Source organism: Sycon ciliatum, chromosome 1, assembly GCF_964019385.1.
Source record: "Sycon ciliatum chromosome 1, ocSycCili1.1, whole genome shotgun sequence".
NCBI lineage: Eukaryota > Metazoa > Porifera > Calcarea > Leucosolenida > Sycettidae > Sycon > Sycon ciliatum.
Genome location: NC_088643.1, coordinates 44,471,844 through 44,496,505, shown reverse-complemented (window position 1 = coordinate 44,496,505; position 24,662 = coordinate 44,471,844). Strand labels below are relative to the sequence as shown.

The window sequence follows — 24,662 nt, the reverse complement described above, 5'->3', positions numbered from 1 at the left end:
TGACGAGTATCAATATTTCCCGCGTTTTTCACTTTTTGAATGAATATTAAATATTCATTCAAAAAGTGAAAAACGCGGGAAATATTGATTTTTTCATCGAAAGGGTCGGTTGAAAATGAATCGAAATGGCTGCAGGCCAGGTGCAGGTACAAGGTACATGTAGCTACGTAGGTCCTCGAAATCAAGTCAGACTCAGGAGTAAGAGTCCTTTCACTGCCATTCACTGATTCAGCTAGGGAGGCCGTTGACGGCGTTGTGGCTTGGAAGACTGTTGCTCCTTCACTCCAGCCCCATTACATGAACTTTCTAGTTTCTTTGGCACAGTTTGAACGAAACCCATCCATCGTGTGTACGCAGCTCTCGATACACTGGTTGCGTTGGTTCTGATTTTTGCTGATATTTCAGCAGGCATGGCTCTTCGGTCCTTCAGTATTATTGTGGCAGTTGACTCTCAAATGGGTATTGGCAAGGATAACAATCTACCCTGGAGACTTCCGTGAGTAACTGATGCAATTCCACCGCTCTTGTGTGTTGTGCTACAACTGATATGATCATACTACATGAAGTATGTCCATCATTTCAATCAGATACATGTACAGTATTACTTTTTACATGTACAAGGACGCGATGCATGCATGCTTCGCAGGAGCCTGGCAGAAACAGTTTCTGTGCAAGCGTACAGCTACGAAATACATGTATCTTGAATTAAAAAAATGATGTGGGGACAGAAATCGTAAAAAAATAGTATTCGACTTTACACGACACATGACTGTAACCAAGGATTCGTTCAACAAGAGACATCCTAGAACGAGCATGATAGAGCTTGAAAGTGCTACGTCACAGCCAGCCTGCAACCATGACAACGCTGACTTTAAAAGCTGATTCACAATACAACTTTCTTCGACGCGACACACGATTTGCAACAGTTGTGACATGAAATTGCCTGTCGCATGCAGTCGCAAGGCACCTGTCGCAGAAGTTGAAGAAAGTTCAACTTTTGCGACATGCACCGCACGACATACACAAATGGAGTACTGTTTCTACCCTGAGTGCACTTGCACTGCACGTTCAGTGCACATGCATAGTACTACTAGTGCATAAGGATGTCGCAAACATGAAAAAGATTGTGAACCGTGTGTCGCTGTCGCAGGTGTCGCATGTCGCGTCGCAAGAAGTTGTATTGTGAATCGGCCTTAGATCCCTCAGATCCAGTGTTTGTATGGGCCCGTACACGTTTGGTTGGTTTCCTTCACAGCCCAGTGGAACATCTGTCAGTAGTGGCTGGACTGGGCCCTTCTGGTCAGGGACCCACTCCTGGTACAGAAAAACCCCACACCTGTGTATGACACGAGGGCCTAGGCTAGGGGCCTAGGCTAGGGGCTAGGGGCTAGGCTAGGGGCTAGTGGCTAGGGGCTAGGCTAGGGGCTAGTGGCTAGGGGCTCGGCTAGGGGCTCGGCTAGGGGCTAGTGGCTAGTGGCTAGTGGCTAGGGGCCTACTCACAACACCCTGTACATGTACTTTGCTGTGGGCAGAGTGGATCCAAAAAAATCGTTATTAATTTTGTCGTTGGAATTCTAACGTCATCACTTTCACGCCCGTATTGAGCCATCATGCCTATCGCCAAGTAAAGTGTCCTTGACGACGGGCATTCTTGGCATCCATAAGTCAGTTCAGTGTGTGGAAGCAGACTGTACTGGCCAGTTCAGATTGCACGGCGTCTGTCTATAGTGCATATCGCAACTCTGTGTGACACTGTGAGCACTTTGACATACCAGTACATCTTGTGTTGTGGCTACGTGTTTTCCTAGTTAGAATGTCCGGACAATTAGGCGTTTTCCTGGCAATTTGGTGTTTTATTTATCAGGATTCCACCTGCATTATTTATTTTTTTCTCCTCAGCATGCACATGCTCTGTTCCCCATGGATACTTCTTGTTTTTTTAGCTTTTCATTTCCCAGGGATGAATTTATCCTGTATCGCATCGCAGTTTGCGATGCAAAATCGATCTACTGCTACTCAAAAGTCACCGTGACTCGCAGAAAATTGCGATGCATACAGACTATCCATGCCTAGCCTGTGCTGTCAAGTAACATGCATACAGTGCAATGTATGTGGTGCAGGCAATCTCAATCTGCGTGCATACCGGTATGTATGCTTCAGTCGTTTTCTATGCAAATGGGCTTTCAGGCATCACTCTCAAGAAGGACAATGTGGTAAATACCCTACCTTCAAAGAAAAAATGATAATCAAAATCAATGACTGCTACACAATTGTGATTTCGTATAGCAGAAACTGCTATGCAAAAATATGACAGTAAATTCATCCCTGTTTCCCTTTTTATCCTTACCTCCCTTCCTCCCCCACCCTCTCCCGGTGCTCTTTTTAGCAATACATGTATGTTTAGGGACATCTCCAATAAGCAACCATTTGCTTCTGGCAAATTATGTGAAATTCTGCCCGGAGCTTTGCAGCAATGCTGTGAATCACTCGGTATTCTGCAGCAATTCTGCAAAGCAAGCCAACAGGTTGCAGCTCAGTTATATGCATGGGGAGCATATTTTTTGAGAAATTAAGGACAACAAATGCTCAAAAAACACAAAGCACATGGGAAAGAAGGTTTTCTGCAGGATACAGACATAAATCCGAATACATAATAATATGCAGCACTAAAGATTAAAAAAATAACCCATCAACCGTGCATGTGTGTGTGTGTGTGTGTGTGTGTGTGTGTGTGTGTGTGTGTGTGTCCCATATGGTGCAGTGGTATGTGCAGCGATTTCCAATCGATAGATTGCGGGTTCGATTCCCGACGATTATGGTCACACACGTCTTTCTTCTCTTTCTCAGACTCTTCCTGACTTTTCTTTCATTCTCCTGGGTGGTTACCAACAGCCAGTGCATGCCGGAGTATGTGGTGTGATGTGTGTGCGGGGAAAAAAAAAAAAATGAAAAGACCAAAAATAGGGATTCACTGGCCAGAAAATGTCACTCCAAATAGCTGTATGGTGTAGACCAGGCTGAATAGTGACGGTCAATTCTTCAGCCTTGCAAGCTGTTGAATGGTGTAATCCCAGCACAAGTTGCTATGGCTTCTGCCGTAGCATTGCTATCATCGCCTCCGGCGATGGGCGTCAAAGGTCAAGGTGTGTGTGTGTGTGTGTGTGTGTGTGTGTGTGTGTGTGTGTGTGTGTGTGTGTGTGTGTGTGTGTGTGTGTGTGTGCAGGAAGGAAATGAAGCACTTTACCCGTACAACATCGCACACTACCCGAGAAGGTACGGCCAATACATGCATGATGCTGATTGTATTCTCCGTCTTGTTTGCTGGCGATGCATTCATTTGCAACTACCATTGGCCTATCTTTATTCTATTAGTAGGGATATCAGCGAACACACTGCGCAGGCACTTCGCGCATCGCGTCACGTGCGCATCTCAAGTGGTCGACTGGCCGGCCAGCGCTTGATTCATGAATTTTCAAATTTTTGAAAAAATGGCAGTCGTCTTCTTGAAGTGAAAAATGGCCGTCAAGGAGCAGAACAAAATGGTCAGAAGAACACTCTCTTAGGATATGGTTCCCAATATTGAACTGTCCGGCGGCAAACGAACTCTCAAGGAGGTGATACGAACACAACAAACCTCGGCGCTGAGCATATTTACTTGCGCAAGAGGGTTTTTTCATCGCCGACTTTTTGTGCGTCTCCATTTTCAGTTGGGCGAGGAAATGCACTCAAGGTCATGATACGCATGATGTCACCACGTTAAAACCGTCATTTTTTGTAGAGAATCATGTGATGGATGAATGAATGTGCCTGGGAAATCTCAGGAACTTTGACCGGGTACATCCAGCTCCCTGCACCCGCGAAATCTCGGTTCCAAACATGTACAGTACGAGGGTCCAGAACAAGCCTGCATGAGTAAAAGATGACGGCGCCAGAGAAGCGTCGATCGTCTTCGGACTACGATTTGATCAGTATCTACCGTGTCTCGACCAAGGATTATCTGGATAGTACCTACGCTTCGTTCCCAATAGCTTTTCCTCACTGTGGAGTTCGAAGTACCTGACGACATGCACAATGGGGAGAGCTGAGCAGTCTAGTAAAAAGTGCGCAGATCGACAGGAGGCAATTTTCTACCCTCCTGCTCCAACAAGTGGCATGCAGCCTGGGAAAGCAAGGACACCAGCGGTGTACAGATCTACCCACAACAACTCCTGGCAGTGTTCAAGAAAATTCCAGGTAAGTAACAATAGCCTCCAACATTATGTAGATGTACTTGAAGTACAAGGATGGTGGAATGGTGTTGTAAAAAATGAGGGGTTCCGCATGGAACGCAACCTGTAGCAGCTGAAAGTCAGTCAATATGCATTCTATTGCAATCCTGAACACCTGCAGGTACTGGCAGAGGAAGGCATATGTGCCATGACTGCGGCACGCCCCGACACGACAGGATCTCAAGGATAAACTGCTGACAGGGTTCGAATTTGACAAGGTAAGACACGTCATACTCCGTACTGAAATGAAATGCTCGATTAACCCCTTGCGTGCGGATGACGTGTATACATGCGCCTGAACCCCATGCCGCTTCTCTGATGACGTGTATACACGCGCTTTGGTTTGCGATGTGTATCGTGGTGCATAGACCAGTGTACAAACTTTCGATACTCTGTGAAAAAGCATCCGATCTCGACAAACGACACACCGTTGGAAAGGTATTGAGCTCAGCTTTCCAGAGATATAAATAAAGTTCTTCGCGATAGGATAAAGATTGACCGAGCGGCGATGAAATGAACACGGAAATCACGGCATGGAGCGATCGCGATTTTTTTGTTCGTGACTTTGCAGTTTTTTGGAGCATAGCAGGGGATTTCCCTTTTGCCCAGCGCATGTGTTATGGACATCTAATGAAGCGCGTGGATCTCAGCTTTGCGGAGCAGTTTGAATTGTGAAAATCGGTTGAATTTGAGCAAGGAGCTGAGAAAGAATGTGTGACTGAGTTGTTGTTTCGTTCCGAGGCATGGTGGGCCAGTTCGGAGAGGTCGTGGAAGTGGCCCTGGTGGGGCTATGAAGCTGAGAACTTCCAGGATGGATTCGCTTGGTCCTGATCTTTCCAACAAGCCCAGGATGATGAAATTCCATCCAAGGGAACTGGAATGAGAATAAATTCCGTTCGGTGTAGTGCGCCCAAACTCCACCAGGAGAGTCTGTGCGCTGGAGAGCCAGATTACTGGGGGAAACAGGCCAGCATGCAAAGGGTTAATGCGTGGTCAGTATGGCACAGAGAAAATTCATGAGGAGTAAATTTGACCAGCTTTAGAAACAAAATAAATGTACGTGCAATTGATGTAAGAACAGTCGTAGACTGCATGAAGACATACTCTGTTTGCTCTCTGTGCTATTCCTGCAGGCTTGGTACGAGGGACAACTGATGAAGGCATCAGACACACAAGGGTACGACACGAATATCTCACAAGGAGCACCATCGGTAAGCGCTCCTGGATTCAAGGAGATGAAGACAACCACCGTTGTGCAACACAAAAAGAGCAAGAAGCAGAGAGAACAATTAAAGCAAGCGTACCAGAGAAAGCGTTACATGACTAAGCAGCTGCTCAGGAAAAGTGCACACATCAAAACCGTAGAAGCCACTATTGCCTCACTCGGGGATAAGCAGGCAGCCCTGGGGAGGCGCCTATCTGTCACAATGGTCTTGAAGCAGGCTGAGTGTCGTGCAAAAATTCTGTACCAACAGAAGTACAGGAAAGCCATGGCCACCAACAAAAACCTCAAGCTGGCACTGAATAAGGTAGAAGACAAACTACAACTTAGTACAAGCCAAGCAATCAGCAGATACGAGCCGCACATACAAGAGAAAACACATACGTACCATGGAAGGGACGCCACTTCAGTACATCGACGCCGTCCGGTTATTATGTGTCCAGTTGCTATCCCACAATATCGACATCAAGCATGTATCCGAGGTCATCAAGATCGTGATCGACACCCTGACTCCATAATATAGTATTGACCGGCTCCCCAGTCCTGAAAAATTGCCTGACTTCCTGGCAGATTCGAAACAGCTTGCGCTAACTCACATCGGAAAACAGCTCTCAGCACAGGAGAACCTCACTCTGCACAGAGACGGCACAAGCAAGCAGGGCAAGAAATATTACGGAGCACAGGTCGCAGGTGGTAGCGACGTTCTAAATGTTGGCTTGTCCGTGATGAAGTCTGGCTCGGCTGAGCATAGCATGGACGTGTTGCTGAGCATGTTTCAGGACATTGAAACGACTTGCCGAAACGCTGAAACGACCAAACCCGTCTGCAACCAGCTGCTGGCCAACATTAAGAACACGATGACAGATAGATGTATCGTGGAGAAGAACGTGAACAGCCCGGACATCATGCCCCAGTTTGTACAGGATTGGGAGGCGATGCCTGAGGATGCTAGGACAGAGGCCACAAAAATGAACAACCTTTTTGTGGGCTTCATTACATTTTTGGCTTGGCAGAACAGGCCCAGCAGTGCCTAGTGACGTGGGAAAAAACCAGTGGCAGCTGCAGCGGCAAGGGCAGTGAATCCGGAACGGTACGGCTTGTGCGGACTGTGTGTAAGGCTCTCGAAGCCCACGGTAACGAGCAATCCGGGAACCACGCCCAGTTTAAAGCCTTTCTCGCTAACCAAGGAATAACGATAGTGCCCCTAGACCATTTCGTTGGGAACTGTTTCAATACTGTGTTCCACAACGCAGCAGGCATATACTTCCTCCGGCACCAGATAGTGGAGTTTTCTGGCAAGGTGTTTGGAACGCCAAACCGCCTGCATGTTGCCGTCCGTCATGACCTCCGCAACCACGCCCATATAGCTGGTTGCCGAGCTCTTGGAATATTGGACGAGCTCGTGACTGGCCCACTATGGCGAACCCTGACAATAAACAGCATCTCTGCCATGAGTGGTATCAACAGTCAGGTGTACCAGTCGTTCGAGAGCTGGAAGGATGATACCACGGGGCTTCTGGAGGGCTCGGCTCGACCGTTTGCCAGCGCGGCAGTAACAGTCGACGACGTCCACAATGAGTTGCTGGTCCCGTCAGAGCATGACACCAGCACACTGGTAGTGTTGCAGCTCCTGTCAGCAGCCTTTGCGAAATATTCAAAGCGTCTGCTGAAAGACCGCTTGCCGGGTGGTGATTTCCACACCATGTCACCAGCTGCTCTTGACCAGACCAATCACTGGCTACAACACATGTTACCAGCGAGAGACTATTTGCGCATTGGATCGCATGAAGCACGAGAAGCCAAATGCCACTTTTGTGGCCATTGAAGGCATAGTTTTGTTCAGTGGTAACAACACCAGCAATTGGCTTGCTCAGCAAACCCCAGAGCGACGACATGAGCTGTTCAATGCTGCGCTCAAGGGTGCCGCTGAGCATAGAGGTCTGTACCGCAAGCGTTGCGCAGCAGTAGAGGCACACCATCGCCAGACCATCCAGGAAAAGCAGAGACAGAAAGAGGAGAAAGAGAAACGAGACTTGCTGACGAAGGAAGCACTCACGAAGGACATCAGCGAGGTCGGACTCTGGTCGTCTGCCGCGGAAGTAACTGATAAACTTGCTGCTATTCTGCTCTGCTCAAGGAAAATCCAAGTGCTCAAGACCCAGATCCGCTTCCGCAAGGTGGTCCTTCAGCAAACGGCGGAGGACAAAACACTACTGCAATGGTCAGCAGCAGGATACCTGGAAAGAGCTGTCACGGAATCTGACGAAGCTAATTGCAGGCGCCAGCGAGACAGCTGAAGCAGCGACGTAGTAGTGTAACTCCTTGAGATCCACGCCAGTATCAGGTAAGAAGACAAAAATGCTTGACCTTCTCTCTGTCTCTCTCTCTCTCACACTTCAAGCAAGTCTAGTAACGTTAGTTGTACTGAATGTACGCCAAACTCAAGTGCGAGTTTTTTTTCTATTTTCCAATTTTTAACAGCACGTGCACCGCGAGGGTACCAGTCGCCATTTTGTTTTGGACCCGATTCTGTCGACCACGCGAGCCACTGATTTTTGCATGACATCATTCATGCACAACATGCCTGCGCAGTGTGTTCGCTGATATCCCTACTATTAGCTGCGAGCTCATCTGCCTGTTGTATTTTTTCATCATCGGTTCCTATATCAGATTCATAACCTGGAGTGTTCAACTCCGCATCAATGCTGCATAAAACCACTCACACAGCAAATTTTGTCTAGGTAATCATGAATCATAAGATGACCCACCACACCGTATAGGTTCACTGCCAAATCACCGCATCGCTAAGGTGATAATGGGAATTTTGCGTGTGTTTTGCATCTTCTGTATGACAGGCAGCTGTGTGCAACAGACGTTGCCTTGGCGATACGGTAAAATGGCTATGCGAACCGGTGCAAAAATGCGAAGTGTAGCAAAGTTGACAGTCACTATCACACAAACAAACAAAACTTCGCCGTGGGCTCATTCTCCCTGAGTTGCAGACTCCTGCTTATGTACAGCAAGGGCAGCAACTGCTTGTGTACCTCCACTACAGTCTGTTATTCACGGGCTTGTACTGTAAGTTGTAGGCAACAACTTACACGAGAGGAAAATCATCACGTGCTTGATGCTAGGGAGACTCGTTATCGACAGCTGACAAACAATTGGTCGAGAGGGGGGGGGGGGGGCAATCTAGACCAGGGATGAATTTATCCTGTATCGCATCGCAGTTTGCGATGCAAAATCGATCTACTGCTACTCAAAAGTCACCGTGACTCGCAGAAAATTGCGATGCATACAGACTATCCATGCCTAGCCTGTGCTGTCAAGTAACATGCATACAGTGCAATGTATGTGGTGCAGGCAATCTCAATCTGCGTGCATACCGGTATGTATGCTTCAGTCGTTTTCTATGCAAATGGGCTTTCAGGCATCACTCTCAAGAAGGACAATGTGGTAAATACCCTACCTTCAAAGAAAAAATGATAATCAAAATCAATGACTGCTACACAATTGTGATTTCGTATAGCAGAAACTGCTATGCAAAAATATGACAGTAAATTCATCCCTGTAGACATATGCAAGCTAGCTGTATTTGTTCAACAGAAGTGCTAACAGCTATGAGACTACATGATTGTACCCCTTGTTCTGAGTATGACCTTGGCCGTGGGCATGTGTATGGTGCGCAGGGTGATCCCGGTACAGTCGTCCCTCTCTAATCCGGCACCTTTTGCAACGGCATTTTCTGCTGGATAAACAAGGGTGCTGGATTATAAAATCCTGCCCTCCAACCCGGCCCACCTATTAACGTACATGTTTGTGTCGTACGTCAAAACGTAGGGATTTTCTGTGTCAATCCAAGTACTTCGTGGAATGCATATCTATAACATACACTTGGGAATACGAGTGCATAGGATATTCCCAAGTGTATGTTACATGTGTTGTGTATGTTACAATTCTCCCTGATGGTAGGCGATGTACAACTGCTGGATTAGAAAATCGAATTGTGTACAGTTTGAGTGATTTGTTGCAGAAAATCGCTGCTGGAGGCAGAATTCAAGTGCCGGATTAAAGCGTAGAAAATGAACTGAAAAAATCCGTTTTGCCAGAAAGTGTGCTGGTTTGCAAGGGTGCTGGATAAACAAGTGCCGGATTAGAGAGGGACGACTGTATTGCTTGTTGGAGTTTTTGCTGGGTTTCAGCATCGTGTGTTCGCAGAAGTAGACAAGCTGAACTTATTGCGTTACCCGTGCAATGTTGACTTTCCAACGTGCACTGATTTTGTATCATCTAGGTGGTGCGCTGTTGTCATTTGTCTTCCACATTTCAGTAAAAAAAAGTACCGTCGGTTGTTTGTCCTTGTATTGTGTGTCAATATAAGGCCGAGTAAAAAAAATTACTAGATGATCGTCCTTTTTTTTTGGAAAAATCGGGGAGGGCGGGAGGATTTTATTTTTATTTTTTTACTTTTTACCCTCTCATGCACACAGTGTACACAACAACATCAAGGTTTTTTTTCTTTTTTTCTTTTTTTTTCTTTTTTTCTTTTTCTTTCTTCAGCAGATCGATACTGACGTTGTGATATACTAGTAGTATGTGGTCCATATAGTAAAACTCACGATTTAAAAAATAAAATATTTCTTGGGGCGCTGACAAAAACTGGGGCGGACGGGGACGATCATCTAGCTTTTTTTTTACTTGGCCTAATAATTATTTCCTCACCTGGTTGCCTACCTGCTACCCCCCCCCCCCCCCCCCTCTATTCTCTCACCCAAGCATGTTGTCTTTTAAAAATGAACCTATGATCAGACATTGTTATGTGGGAATTGTATTTCTTCCGGAACCCGATTTCATTAAATTTTAATGGTTCCGGAAGAAATTCCACCTGTATTAGACCAACTAAGACAGGGAAACTCTCTTCCGTGATATTATCCACTGTGTGCTGGTTGATTCTCATCCTGTAGCCTCTACGTATTTTCAAGACGCTTGTTTGTTTGCTTCTCTGCCCTGGTGTCTGATGAGCAGGCTGCCAGAATGCCGTCATTATGGGTCGCAAGTCGTGGGACGCCATTCCGACAAAGTACCGGCCATTGCCTAATCGCCTCAATATTGTGCTTAGCCGTTCATTGAAGTAAGTTGTGTATCATTGCAGCCAACATGGCTTCTGTCACGTTCTGTATACATTGTACTTCAAAGTACTTGAACCTTTCGAAAAGTTTATTCGTTTCTTAGTCAATAGCTACACTGTCATAATGCTAGTGTAGATAAACAACAACAGCAGCAGCAACAATGATGCTGTAGCTGTGTTCACTGCATGCTGCTGCCGCTGAAAACAAGACAAGCGCAGGTGACACGACTTTTTCTTGTCACCACTTGGCCCAATAACTACGCATTGTCAAGAAGCAGTGACGTCAGACTTCGACAGCCTATTGGTCACTGTGAGCTGGGTGGGGAGGGGCAAACACCAAAATAAAGCCGTAACAAATAACACATAGAACAAAATCTGAGGCACCAATACTTTCTCAAAATGTAATGCTGTGTAATATTCGCCCATGAACGCTATTTTCACAAGCACTTATCTCGTCATCGGACTCCAGGAACTCATGCTCCTTCCATGCGTGGATGAGCACCGGCTATAGGCTGGAATTGCCGAATCTAGTGAGGTTGAGGTGGACAGCCACTGCCTTGGCTGAACTGTGGGCGCTGTCTGCTGATGTGGCCCAACTGCTGGCAATTCCAGCAGTGCGGGCCGCTGCCAGGAGTTCGGTCCCCATTGGCAAAATGGTCCGTGGCTTGATGGTCTTCGCTCAAATTGCAAGTTGCTGGCTCCGGAATTGCTTGGACGCAAATTCCTGGAATATGATGTTCCGGGCTGAACGCGCTCTTTAAAAGTTGTCGCAGACGGCGAGCTGTGGATGCGGCCTCGGCGATCTGCTTATCATCTGCGAGCCTATCCCCCATGCTGCCCTCCTCGTACACTCTGATCGTTTCCCAATCAAATGAGTCTGCGATTTTCAGCTGTTTCTGCCTTTTGCAGATCTCACATAACCTAACTCTGAGCTAGGAGCTCTTTAGCCTCGGGTACCGATAAGGCGGCATCCACCTTTTGTAACACGGTTTCATTCGGTGAAAACTGGGCCTGGAGTCCCGGTGACTTGAGCTTTTTGGAAGCTTGGGGTTGTTGACTTCGTAGTGACTGTCACGCTTTCAGTTTAGCCACCTCAGTGCGGGCCTCCTCCTGGACTCCTTTGATCAGTGATCAGTAGGGGTGAAACGAAGTAGTCGAAGGTTCGAAGGACCTTCGTTTTCCTTTGAAACGAACCTTCGTTTTTGATTCGAACGAAGGTCGACACGGGTTTAGTGCATGCATCAATGCATTGATCTTGTGCGATGTGCTGCATGCATGCACTGTACTAGGACATGCTGTACTACAAGTAGGGGCACGGTCCGCGTGCGCACCGGAACTGAAGAAGTGACAAGTCAGTGAAGAACTGGCCCTGTTCCAGTCACCAGCGTGTTCCCGTTTATGATGTGTAGATCTACCATGGTGTACTCATGGATGACTTTTTTTGATTGTATTCGTCGAGTGTTTGGCGCTCTGCGATACTAGTAGGAGAGTAGTTTTGCTATTTCGATCGTGTTTTCGCTCAGTTATGCTGCTTGTACCAGGAATATAGCTTGCTGTAGCTGCCGTCGATATCTACTAGTGATGGTGTCTGGAGAAAGTTGTAGCAGCGATACGAGTGTAGGCTAATTTTTTGTATCGAAAATAAAAGTGTCCATCGCTGAAGCCATTGCAGTATTCACTCTCCCAGCAGCAGCGAGAGGGAGCGCAGCGATGGCCTGGAATCATCGACGCAGGTGAAGTTCCTCACCCAGCGACTATTCACTCTCCTCGCAATCACCAATGCACCCAGTAGATGCGAGCAGATAAGCGAAAAGTACATGTCCAGATTTGACAATTTTTTGATGAAGTTGGCAAGCATCTGATATTTACTACGCAATATGGCTCTTTTCCGTCCATTTTGGTATTGTTCAAGCATGCAACTGGCTGTACACTGGAGCAGTACTCCTGTCGCTTTGTGTCACAAAAGCCAAGGCTAGCAAGTCTGTACACGATCCCAAGTACACTGATCTAAATTGTCAGAAATATGGACAATTGACTCACAAACAGGTATTAGCAAGAGTCCATAAACGTTGTTTATGCACTCTTGGTATTACAAGTAGGTATGGCCTCTATCAAAAGTATGTTAAAACCTTGCCTCTATCTAAAGTTGTGTGCTCGACCAAAGTATTTTCTTACCTGGAATGGATACATTGATACCACCAGATTCAGAAACAAATTGCACATACAATATAAGTACAGTGGTCCCTCTATAATCCGGCACCATTTGTGCCACGAAAATCTGCTGGATTAGGGAGGGTGCTGGATTAACAAATCTGATTTACTGCTGCAATGTACATGAAGAGGACATTTTGGTTACTGAAAATTGTGCTGGTTTATCGAGGGTGCTGGATTATAAAGTGCCGGATTAGAGAGGGACGACTGTATTGGGTTCTGATTTTCTGCCCCCTTTTTAAAAGATTTTTGAGCGTTTCCGTGATCATGCTAAAAAAGAATCCTTCGACACCTTCGTTCGTTTTAATAAAGAAGGTTCGAATGGGAATTTGAGACCTTCGTTTCACCCCTACTGATCAGTGATCACTGATCAGTGTGGCTGCGAGTGTGTTTCTGCTGTGTGCCTCTGGATGGGAGTCTTTTCTTCGGTAGACCACTTGCAGTTTTATCACGGAGTCGGTGAAGGTGTATGTACAGCATGACAGTACATTGTACCTGATTATCTTGCCGTCTTCAATGCCAGTGTTTCATCAGCTTTCATGTCAGTAATGCTCGTAGCAGACAGTGGTTGGTCGGTGTCGGTAAAAGAAAGGCCAGCAGCTTCGGAAATCATCTTCATCACTGAATCTAACTTATTATGGGAGAGCGGACTATTGAAAAGCCAGCAAGGCAAACCACGAGAGGGCATCATACCGGGTGAGCGCGCTACATGCTGAAATAGCTTGTCAACGTCTCGGTGGAGCTTCGACAGGTAATGCTTGATGATCCCGACCGGCTGTGGGTCCTTGATGCAGCCGGGGATGTTCAGCCATTTTTTCCGTGTTCCACACCTTGTCAAGTTGTCACACAGAATGCAACGTACGCGTGCAGCGAGAACCCGGAACAATCGAAAGATTTGTGGCCATATTTTGGTTGTGGACTGAAAAACCCACGAAAATTGAAACATGAGTAGGGTGATGCGCTATCAGTGTGAGGGGGGGGGGGGGGGGGGGGTTGGCACAAAAGAGAAGAAAAAAAGCACTCTATGACGGAAGCTCTCTTTTACGCTATCCTTCGTCGTACATACTGTATATCACCTTATTTTCGGTGTTGTAAAATTTCGTTAAAAGCCAACCCCTGACCTTTCGGTGTAAGGATAAATTCGGTATGCATGGCACCAAAAAAAAAAAACGGCTATTGCTCTAATATCTCCGGCTAGGCTCCACATATGTACATGTACTATACCAGTATACAAGTTGATTTTTTTAATTTGACAGTGATTTTCATGATGTTTACATATTTTTGGTATTTCAGAAAATTTAGGTGTAATGTTAAATTAGGTGATCCAGGACCAGTACCGAAGTTACCGAAATTTAAATTACACCGAAATAAAGGTGTTATACAGTAGTAGTACCAAAGGTACCTGAAGCACGTGATGTGAGTTTTTTCGTCGTCGGATACCCCCCTATGCAGAGTTACACACTTTTGGGAGCTTGAGTACTCTTGGTAATAATTATTACAGTAAAACCTGGCAAGGCGACCACCTGTCCCAGAAGACCACTGCGACCAGAACCCAAGGATGCTTTTTCCAGTCAAATGACCCTGGATAAGGAGACCACCTGGTAACAGAGATCGTGTTTTAAAGGTCCCTTGAGCGGTCATCTTAGACAGGTTTCACTGTATATCCATATGCCCATGCTGTACTGACCATGGAGGATTCACTGTATATCCATATGTCCATGCTGTACTGACCATGGAGAATTCACTGTATATCCATATGCCCATGCTGTACTGACCATGGAGAATTCACTGTATATCCATATGCCCATGCTGTACTGACCATGGAGAATTCACTGTATATCCATATGCCCATGCTGTACTGACCATGGAGAATTCACTGTATATCCATATGCCCATGCTGTACTGACCATGGAGAATTCACTGTATATCCATATGCCCATGCTGTACTGACCATGGAGAATTCACTGTATATCCATATGTCCATGCTGTACTGACCATGGAGAATTCACTGTATATCCATATGCCCATGCTGTACTGACCATGGAGAATTCACTGTATATCCATATGTCCATGCTGTACTGACCATGGAGAATTCACTGTATATCCATATGTCCATGCTGTACTGACCATGGAGAATTCACTGTATATCCATATGTCCATGCTGTACTGACCATGGAGAATTCACTGTATATCCATATGCCCATGCTGTACTGACCATGGAGAATTCACTGTATATCCATATGTCCATGCTGTACTGACCATGGAGAATTCACTGTATATCCATATGTCCATGCTGTACTGACCATGGAGAATTCACTGTATATCCATATGTCCATGCTGTACTGACCATGGAGAATTCACTGTATATCCATATGTCCATGCTGTACTGACCATGGAGAATTCACTGTATATCCATATGTCCATGCTGTACTGACCATGGAGAATTCACTGTATATCCATATGCCCATGCTGTACTGACCATGGAGAATTCACTGTATATCCATATGTCCATGCTGTACTGACCATGGAGAATTCACTGTATATCCATATGTCCATGCTGTACTGACCATGGAGAATTCACTGTATATCCATATGCCCATGCTGTACTGACCATGGAGAATTCACTGTATATCCATATGTCCATGCTGTACTGACCATGGAGAATTCACTGTATATCCATATGCCCATGCTGTACTGACCATGGAGAATTCACTGTATATCCATATGTCCATGCTGTACTGACCATGGAGAATTCACTGTATATCCATATGCCCATGCTGTACTGACCATGGAGAATTCACTGTATATCCATATGCCCATGCTGTACTGACCATGGAGAATTCACTGTATATCCATATGTCCATGCTGTACTGACCATGGAGAATTCACTGTATATCCATATGTCCATGCTGTACTGACCATGGAGAATTCACTGTATATCCATATGTCCATGCTGTACTGACCATGGAGAATTCACTGTATATCCATATGTCCATGCTGTACTGACCATGGAGAATTCACTGTATATCCATATGTCCATGCTGTACTGACCATGGAGAATTCACTGTATATCCATATGTCCATGCTGTACTGACCATGGAGAATTCACTGTATATCCATATGTCCATGCTGTACTGACCATGGAGAATTCACTGTATATCCATATGTCCATGCTGTACTGACCATGGAGAATTCACTGTATATCCATATGTCCATGCTGTACTGACCATGGAGAATTCACTGTATATCCATATGCCCATGCTGTACTGACCATGGAGAATTCACTGTATATCCATATGTCCATGCTGTACTGACCATGGAGAATTCACTGTATATCCATATGTCCATGCTGTACTGACCATGGAGAATTCACTGTATATCCATATGTCCATGCTGTACTGACCATGGAGAATTCACTGTATATCCATATGTCCATGCTGTACTGACCATGGAGAATTCACTGTATATCCATATGTCCATGCTGTACTGACCATGGAGAATTCACTGTATATCCATATGTCCATGCTGTACTGACCATGGAGAATTCACTGTATATCCATATGCCCATGCTGTACTGACCATGGAGAATTCACTGTATATCCATATGTCCATGCTGTACTGACCATGGAGAATTCACTGTATATCCATATGTCCATGCTGTACTGACCATGGAGAATTCACTGTATATCCATATGTCCATGCTGTACTGACCATGGAGAATTCACTGTATATCCATATGTCCATGCTGTACTGACCATGGAGAATTCACTGTATATCCATATGTCCATGCTGTACTGACCATGGAGAATTCACTGTTACTGACAGTGTATAGTCATCTGTGTCAGGCATTGTGTCTGCGAAATCTCCTTTTTTCTTGAAAACTCATCGTGAGACTGTGAGACGGACCGCCAAACCTTGAGTCTCATGGTCAAATCATTAGAGCTGGGGGACCCGTAGCCACTGCACATTCGTGAAGGGAGCCCTTGAACAGTTTGAAGGAACGAGTACGAAAGAGTGGTGATGAGTGGTCGGGCAAACACAGCCTGATATTGTGTTCCGTTCTACCTCCACTGCTTCCTTGTGTCTATGTGCATGTATGCATGCGTGGATGTTGTTACAGGTGAGATGACTTACAGGTGAGATGACTTAGACGTCCAAACATATCTCATTATGCACACTATCGATTGCCTGGTTGTTTTTATACTCTGATCTGCACAGGCAGCAGCCAGATGGTGCTCTCTTGTTCTCTAACCTTGGGGAAGCGTTGGCACACTTGGGAACGGACACGACCAGGCGGGAGATAGAGAATGTCTTCGTCATCGGCGGTGGCCAACTGTATGCTGTAAGTCAGGTCATGTGATGTCTGCAACTATGAAGAACTACGTAACTACATGTACGTGCCGAGGAAAGGTTTGGCAAACTGCCGTTAAAGTACTTAATGCGCAGCGCGTTTTCTTATGTTACCATAAAGTCGCGGATAAAAGCCGGGCTTATAAGCATGTAAGCCGCTTTCTGCATCAGGCTTTAGTGCAAACCATGCTTATATGCACCACTGATATTTTGCCACGCGTAGATCTACCACTGACTACCGGTATGGCGGCAGTTTTACTATGCACTGTACATAGCGCATGCACTCTTGACCTACCCGATCCGCGCTTGCATAGAAGCCAGGCTTCAACGCGCGACAGGCTTATGCGTTTGACCCGTGTGATTGTCAGGCTTCTATCCGCGATGTGCTTGTATGCAAACCCGGCTTTTATCTGCGACTTTACGGTATGCAACTGTTAGCTACATGTCATGTGTTCCTGGCTGTGGGGTGTGAGGAGAGTGAGCTCTGGTGGCTTGCCAGACATCAGGTTGGTAAAAATTACTATGGGAAATATAAGGAACACGTTACCACAGAATCAGTGTCGATCAGGCCGAGGGGAAGGAATTCCAACCGTTTGTAATGAGATACCTTTCCTGATTATTAGCAATGGGGTGACATTCTGCACCGCTAACTAGGATGCATTCAAAGAGGAAAGAAACAGGGAGGAGTGGATACCCTCCGACGCCATTGTGATTCGTAAATAACATGTTAATGTGGCAGTGGCAGTCGCTTGTCTGAGAGCTTGGCAGCTTTTGCTTGGTTCCTCCATGTTTGAAGCTACAGGAGCAAGTACGAATACAAGTGTGTATTTACGTGCATATGTTTGTATGTGTGTGTGGGTGTGTTTGCGTGCGTGTGTGTGTGGTGGGGGGGGGGGGGGGGGGTGTATGTGTGTGTGTGTGTGTGTGTGTGTGTGTGTGTGTGTGTGTGTGTACGTATCTGCATGCGTACTTGCAGGAGGCATTGATGTCGGAATACTGTCAGCGAGTGTACCTGACGCGCCTGAACAAGTGTTTTGACTGTGACGTGTCACTGCTCTCCACGGACGCCTGGCTGCCCCAGTATGTAGTGTCCAGGTAGGTTCAGCCACACATACATGTATAGCCTATAGTATAAGGACTTCTAACGTCTTTCAGAATTGCAGATTATATGTTACACTTTTCTTTGGTTCAGGACTTTTACACTTTCCTTTGGTTCAGGACATGTTACACTTTTCTTTGGTTCAGGACATGTTACACTTTTCTTTGGTTCAGGACTTTCACTCACTGCAGCTTATACTAGAGACCTTGGGCCTTACCCCCGGTGGCCTCGACAACTGTGAGCGTCTGGCCTGTGCGTGGAGTGGCATTGCTTGGGATCGGCTGAGCGACCAGGCACGGGGCCTTGGCCCTCTGTTCCAACCAGGCAGCGAAGGTGTGCAGCTGCGGGTCTATGCCGGTTTTCAGCACGTGTTCCCCCACTGAATCCGAAGCCCCCGGACAGCTTGCCAACTCGCTCTTTGACCAGCTGGGGATTGTACAGGTGGCCGGTGCACTTTGTACTGCGCATAGTGGCAACAAGGTTGCGGCACAGGGCGCTGATCTCTGTCAGAACCTCAATGGCCTCCTCCGATTTCATGGCTCTCTACGACTTGGTCTTCTGGATGAGGTTCTGAACGATCTGATCTGGGCGACCGAACCTCTTCCTCAGGATGGAAATATCCTCTCCTACATTGTCGGGGAGAGTCATCATTCCCTGCACGGCTTCCTTGGCCTTTCCGCGTAGCGCCTTCTGTACCCGCCCCAAGTTCTCACTGTTTGAGAAGCCGCACTCTCTGGTGGTGTTTTCTAGCACGAAGAGAAATGCTGGCCACTCGTCGGCATGGCCGGAGAACTGAGGCAACTCCTTGGCAGTGGACTGCCTTGCCATGACATGGTCCGTGGTAAGGTTCATGGCGTGTAACTGTCTTGCAGGGGTAGGAAATATGCCACTGTGTTCGTTCTCTGAAACCCGCTCACCTTGGTGGTCTAGCAACAGATCCTGGAGTTGCCCGTTTCCTTCCTCCAACGCAGCTCCAGTGTCTCTCTTTGTGCTCAGGCTGATTCGATCTGCGAATGTCAGCTCCAATCCGTCGAGTTGCTCCCACGATTGCTTTTCAGATTTTGCCCATTGGCAAGACATTGAACTCGTAGAGGCCAACAGGCGTTGCGAAAGCGCTCTTGGGACGGTCTGCTTCCTCGAGCTCTAGCTGCCAGTAGTACCCATTTGCCAAATCCATAGTGGAGAAGAATTTGCAGCCACACAATGCGTCGAGTGTGTCGTCGATTCTTGGTAGGGGGTACGCATCCCGAACGGTTACCGCATTCAGCTTACCGTAGTCCACACGTAGTCTCAAAGTCCCATACTTTTTCTTGACTAGGACTAACGGGGAAGCCCAAGGACTGTCAGACTCGCTAATGATACCCTTTTCTAGCAGGTTTACGATCAGGGATTTCAGTTCAGCTCTCTTGTGGAAAGGCAGTCTCCTAGCAGCCTGTTTGATAGGTGCTGCGCTGCCAGTCTTAATGCGATGCGTGCATGAAGTGCAGAGCCCAAGTGAGTCTCCAGACAGGACAAAGATGTCTCGGAACTCCAAAAGCAACTCAAGTAACTGCTGATGCTGTTCAGCACTGAGGTGACTTTGTGTATGTAACCAATCTCGCAACTCTTGTTCACCTGCGTCACTAGTAGCACCATCACAGTCTACAGTGCACGCACACGGCTCTGCTGCGGACTCCTCTGCAATGTCATTCTCCTCAAGCACTTCCGCTACAGCAACATTTGTACCACAACACAATGTCTCATCACATGTTGCTCTGTTTGTCACTGGGATGCAAAATTTGGACGTTTGAGCACCAGATCGGAGCACATCACCAATCTCTAACAGTGGATGCTTCTCCTGAAATGCTGCTAGACCAAAGGGTGGCTGTACCGACATTGTACGCGTAAGGCAAAACGTAGTATCGACCCTCGTACCAAGGTGACACAGTGGGTGCGTGCGTAACAAAGGGGGTAACGAAAAGGTACTGCGAAGTAGTGCAGCCATGCAGCAACACGGACAAAGATGAAACTTTCATGAACTGAAGTCTTCTGGGTGCCTAATCCATTGGTAACTTACTATTAATCCGAGGGGGCGGCTCTACCATTCAGCCCTTCACTCCCTATTGAAAAATGATCCTATTTCACTAACGGTATTCATGCATCAGCTGATTGTGTACTACATGTAGCTGCATGTGGCGGTGGTGAATCAGTGACCTTAAATATGGGGTGGTGGGAGGGGGTTGATCAATTTCGTTTCAGAAAACATTGATACGTGCACATGGCCGTAGGAGCAGTGACGCACTTGCAACTTTTATTGCATAATGCATGTACATGGCAGTGTATGTCGACATTTTGCACGTTCTGAGGGGGAGGGAGGGAGGGGTTGGGTCTAAACTAAAATATTTCGTTTGTTGAAAAAACTTCAAAAAAGTGCAATGTTTACGCCCGGCCCCTAAGCCACTGGTGCATGTTGTGCATGATACGACAGCAGTGACTGCATGCAAGCACTACCTGGGTCAGTAGTGAATGATGTACGTATTCAGTTTATGCCTAAGTTTGTGAAGTAAGGTCACGTTCAATTGGTTTAGTGACGCACCACAGCCTGCTCAGACGGACAGCATTCAATGTAGCACCCAGAATACTTCAGGTTCTGAAAGGTTCGTCTTCATCCGTGCTTCTATAAGAACTAAATACCGGTAACACTGTCGGTGAGATTTTCCATACAAATCCATATCTAAGTACTCAGATAGTGAGCCAAGGAAAATATTAAAATTGAAACAAGGAAAACGGTGGGGCACAAGTTATGCGTTGTCAATCTGGTGCTACCTTGTGCACATCTAACTATTCAAAACCTGGTTTAGTTGGTGGACTCTAACGCATAACTTGTGCCCCACCGTTTTCCTTGTTTCAATTTAATAAATCCCTATCTAGTGCTAGTAGTGGTGCGCACACACTCTCCATATCAGTGGAGGTGCGCACACACTCTCCATATCAGTGGAGGTGCGCAAATTCAATAGGGAAGATAAGGACACACAGCATTGAAGTTCTGTCGGACCAACACCATTTGACTTAGCATCCAGAAGACTACTCCATGGCGCAAGTCATCACTGCTGCGCTCATCAGCAGCATCCATAGTACTTGAGAAATCCTCATTTCCTCCTATGCTTGCTTGCCGAGGAGAAACAAGGCGGAAAATTCTACCGGAGAAGAAAATTCTAAAATTCTGGCCATCCCAAATCCCGACCACCATCCCCTCCTGGAATGATTACTTTTATAGGCTACCCTGGCTGTGGACTTCCCACCTGAAATGATTGCCCTCAGCCAATCAGAGTTCAGCAAGTGTTTTCTTCTTGGCTTGCTGATGGCTGAGCTCTTGTTGTTTCTGAAGGAGAAACAAGCCGGAAAAGTCTACCGGAGAAGAAAATCTAAATTTAGAATTAGTTGTTGTGACTGAATGATCTTGCTCTCTCTCTCTCTCTCTCTCTCTCTGGCGCAGCTAAAACTGCCTACATCTTGATGAAGGAAAATAAAGAATGCCATACCACACATGTACAGGTTCAGAGCTAACAGGATGGTCCCTCTGACTGCCGCCATATACTGTAAAACATGTAATTTGGGTGTAACTTTAATTTCGGTGATTTCGGTAGAGAAACCAGGCACCCAAATTCAAATTACACCTAAAGGCTCTAGAGCATGCACTGTACATGAAGGGGACGCTGGTCACCTAATTCTACATTACACCTGAAACCTGGCAGGTCCCTGGTACCGAAGTTTTAATGCACCTAAAATTACATGTTTTACGGTAGTTATGTTTTCGATATTGATATATTGCCTGGTCTGTATGTACTCTTGTACTGTTCTGTTATCTCAGTGATCCCAATGTCGATCAGGAGCTGCAAGAAGAGAAGGGTATTCAGTATCAGATCCACGTGTACGACAGACAGCCCGTTGCTGCTGCCCCTGTAGCTGCCTCATAGCTGCTGATGACCAGCCACCAGAATAGTACGTTGTATTAAACTGCGCTTGTGTTGGTGTTTGTGTCCGGTTTAGTCATGCTCGTGTTTCATTGCCATGTTAGTAGAGCGCAGAGCTTCTCTACTTTTTATATGGCTCCTCCGTGTTTGCAGCTACTTGTACATGTGCTCCTTGTGTGTAGTAGCTATTGGTGATTGCCAGTACTCCGTTGATCACTACTCATGTGTGTTTAGAGGACACACACACACACACACACACACACACACACACACACACACACACACACACACACACACACACACACACACACACACACACACGCACACACATGCACACATGCAATGTTACTCAGTTGATCACTAGTCGTGTGTTTAGGGGACACACACACACACACACACACACACACACACACACACACACACACACACACACACACACACACACATACTAGTACTATAATGCTCTCAGTTGATCATTTATCACGTGTTTTGAGGTCGCGCACGTGTCGGAAAGTATAAACATTTCAAGGCGGTGCATGTCATGAAAATTAATAATCACTGTTATTATATATCCTGTGTAAGCTTCTTTTGCAGCGCAGCTTCATACCCTTGTTGAAATTTTACTTTTTAAATTTTTATACTAGAAGTGATGATTTTTATGTTACCTGAAATTGTACACGACTACAAGCTGATCCACCGTTAGGTGCTGAGTCTGCCGCTGGGGTTTACCGGGTGTTAGCGGCCGTCGTGTGTTCCCTATGGGAACGGACACGATACTTTTTTTTACGTTTTCTACGAGATGATCCCAAAGACTGTAGACGTCGTGAGGCTTCTTGCAACTTCACCTGTTGTAGTGATCTCCAAAGAACTAGCGTTGCTGTAGCGTGAATGGTGCCGAACATTATCAAGAAAAGCGCCGGCACAGCTCTGTTTTGGACGAGAGTTTTAGTGCTGAATTCGAAATGCCCAACACTGCTCTCAAGCCATACCTATCACTGCGACTGGACATACACTACAGTACTGTTGGTCGCCGAAGAATTGGGGGGGGGGGGGGGCTCAGCCTCCTAGCCTAGACCGTTCTTATTTTCATGTCCTGCAGTCTATGCACAGTCGAGTCACCGTGTATACATTGGTATGCTGTGCTTGGTGAAAATCTAAGCTGGTCGTTCTTTGGCACTCCGTTCTTTGGTACTCCGTTCTTTGGCACTCCGTTCTTTGGCACTCCGTTTTTTTGGCACTCCGTTCTTTGGCACTCCGTTCTTCGGCACTCCGTTCTTCGGCACTCCGTTCTTCGGCACTCCGTTCTTCGGCACTCCGTTCTTCGGCGCTACCCGACAGTACTGTACAGCGTTAACGTTGTCGGTCGGTGCAGGGATGAATGCAGGGATGAATTTATTGTCATATTTTTCCATAGCAGTTTCTACTATACAAAATCACAATTGTGTAGCAGTCTTTAATTTTGATTAGCATTTTTTCTTTGAAGGTTGGGTGTTTACCACATTGTCCTTGTTGAGAGTGATGCCGAACGCCCATTTGCAAAAACCCCGACTGAGTTATACATGTGCACGTGGATAGAGAGTGCCTGCACCGCATACACGCCGCTCCCAGAAGCGGGAGACAACGACAAGAAGAGAGAAGAGAGAGAAATCGCAAGAGAATAGAACACACACACACACACACACACACACACACACACATACACACTCTCTCTCTCACACCGTTGCGGCATGTTGGCAACCATGATCGTGCAGTGATTTAGAGCGAGGAGCTAGACTGTGAAATGGCAGCTTTGTGCTATTTTTGTTCTCAGGGAAATCTGATCACGAGTTGGTGATAACTGGTCACGTTTTCATCATTTTGCTCAGTTCAGTGGGTGTCTTCATGCTCGTCAGACTGCTATGCGTGTTTTTGACTGGGCACGCTGTTTAACTGGGCTATGCCGTTGTCTAGCATCGGTTGCTGGCACATATCCGGTGTTGCTGGTTATTAGATTAGCACTTCTGGAGTGCAATCATTTGAACTGGAGCAGATGGAATCCTCAGGTGCAGTGCCACTTAAGAAGTTCCACCCCAGGATTTTGTTGTAACATTGCCTGGCAACTAAACACTTTTGTCGCCTTCGAAATTAAAGGGGCACTCCGGCTTCATTTTTGACGCCGAGTATTCGATGCCAAGACGAAGGTAGGTGAAAGAGAAGACTCCTCGAACAAGAATGAGTCTCCAGGAGTGATCGAGTCGAGCGGGAAGACGACTTGAATTTCGCTGAACAAGCCCTGATCATGTAATGAGGGATCAGTTTGCCAGTGGAAATGCACCAGCGCACGTACATTTCACATACTTTTTGGAGAATCGTCAATCGAAGAGGAGGTTGTTTGCTATGTTCTCCCAAAGGCGTGAGCGATCCCGTCTTTTATACCCTTCCAGGTACCGTG

The 24,662-nt window shown here is 46.5% G+C and overlaps 1 protein-coding gene across 1 annotated transcript; it reads left to right on the top strand.

The window, feature by feature from the left end:
- Window positions 1-155: 155 nt before the first annotated feature.
- On the top strand, window positions 156-22,923 carry LOC135827984 (dihydrofolate reductase-like). The gene is made up of 6 exons (XM_065340424.1): window positions 156-496; window positions 3,224-3,273; window positions 10,516-10,621; window positions 17,048-17,171; window positions 18,156-18,274; window positions 22,129-22,923. Exons 1-6 carry the CDS (start codon window positions 411-413, stop codon window positions 22,232-22,234), a joined length of 591 nt encoding a protein of 196 aa, XP_065196496.1. The 5' UTR covers window positions 156-410; the 3' UTR covers window positions 22,235-22,923.
- The last annotated feature ends 1,739 nt before the right edge of the window (window positions 22,924-24,662 follow it).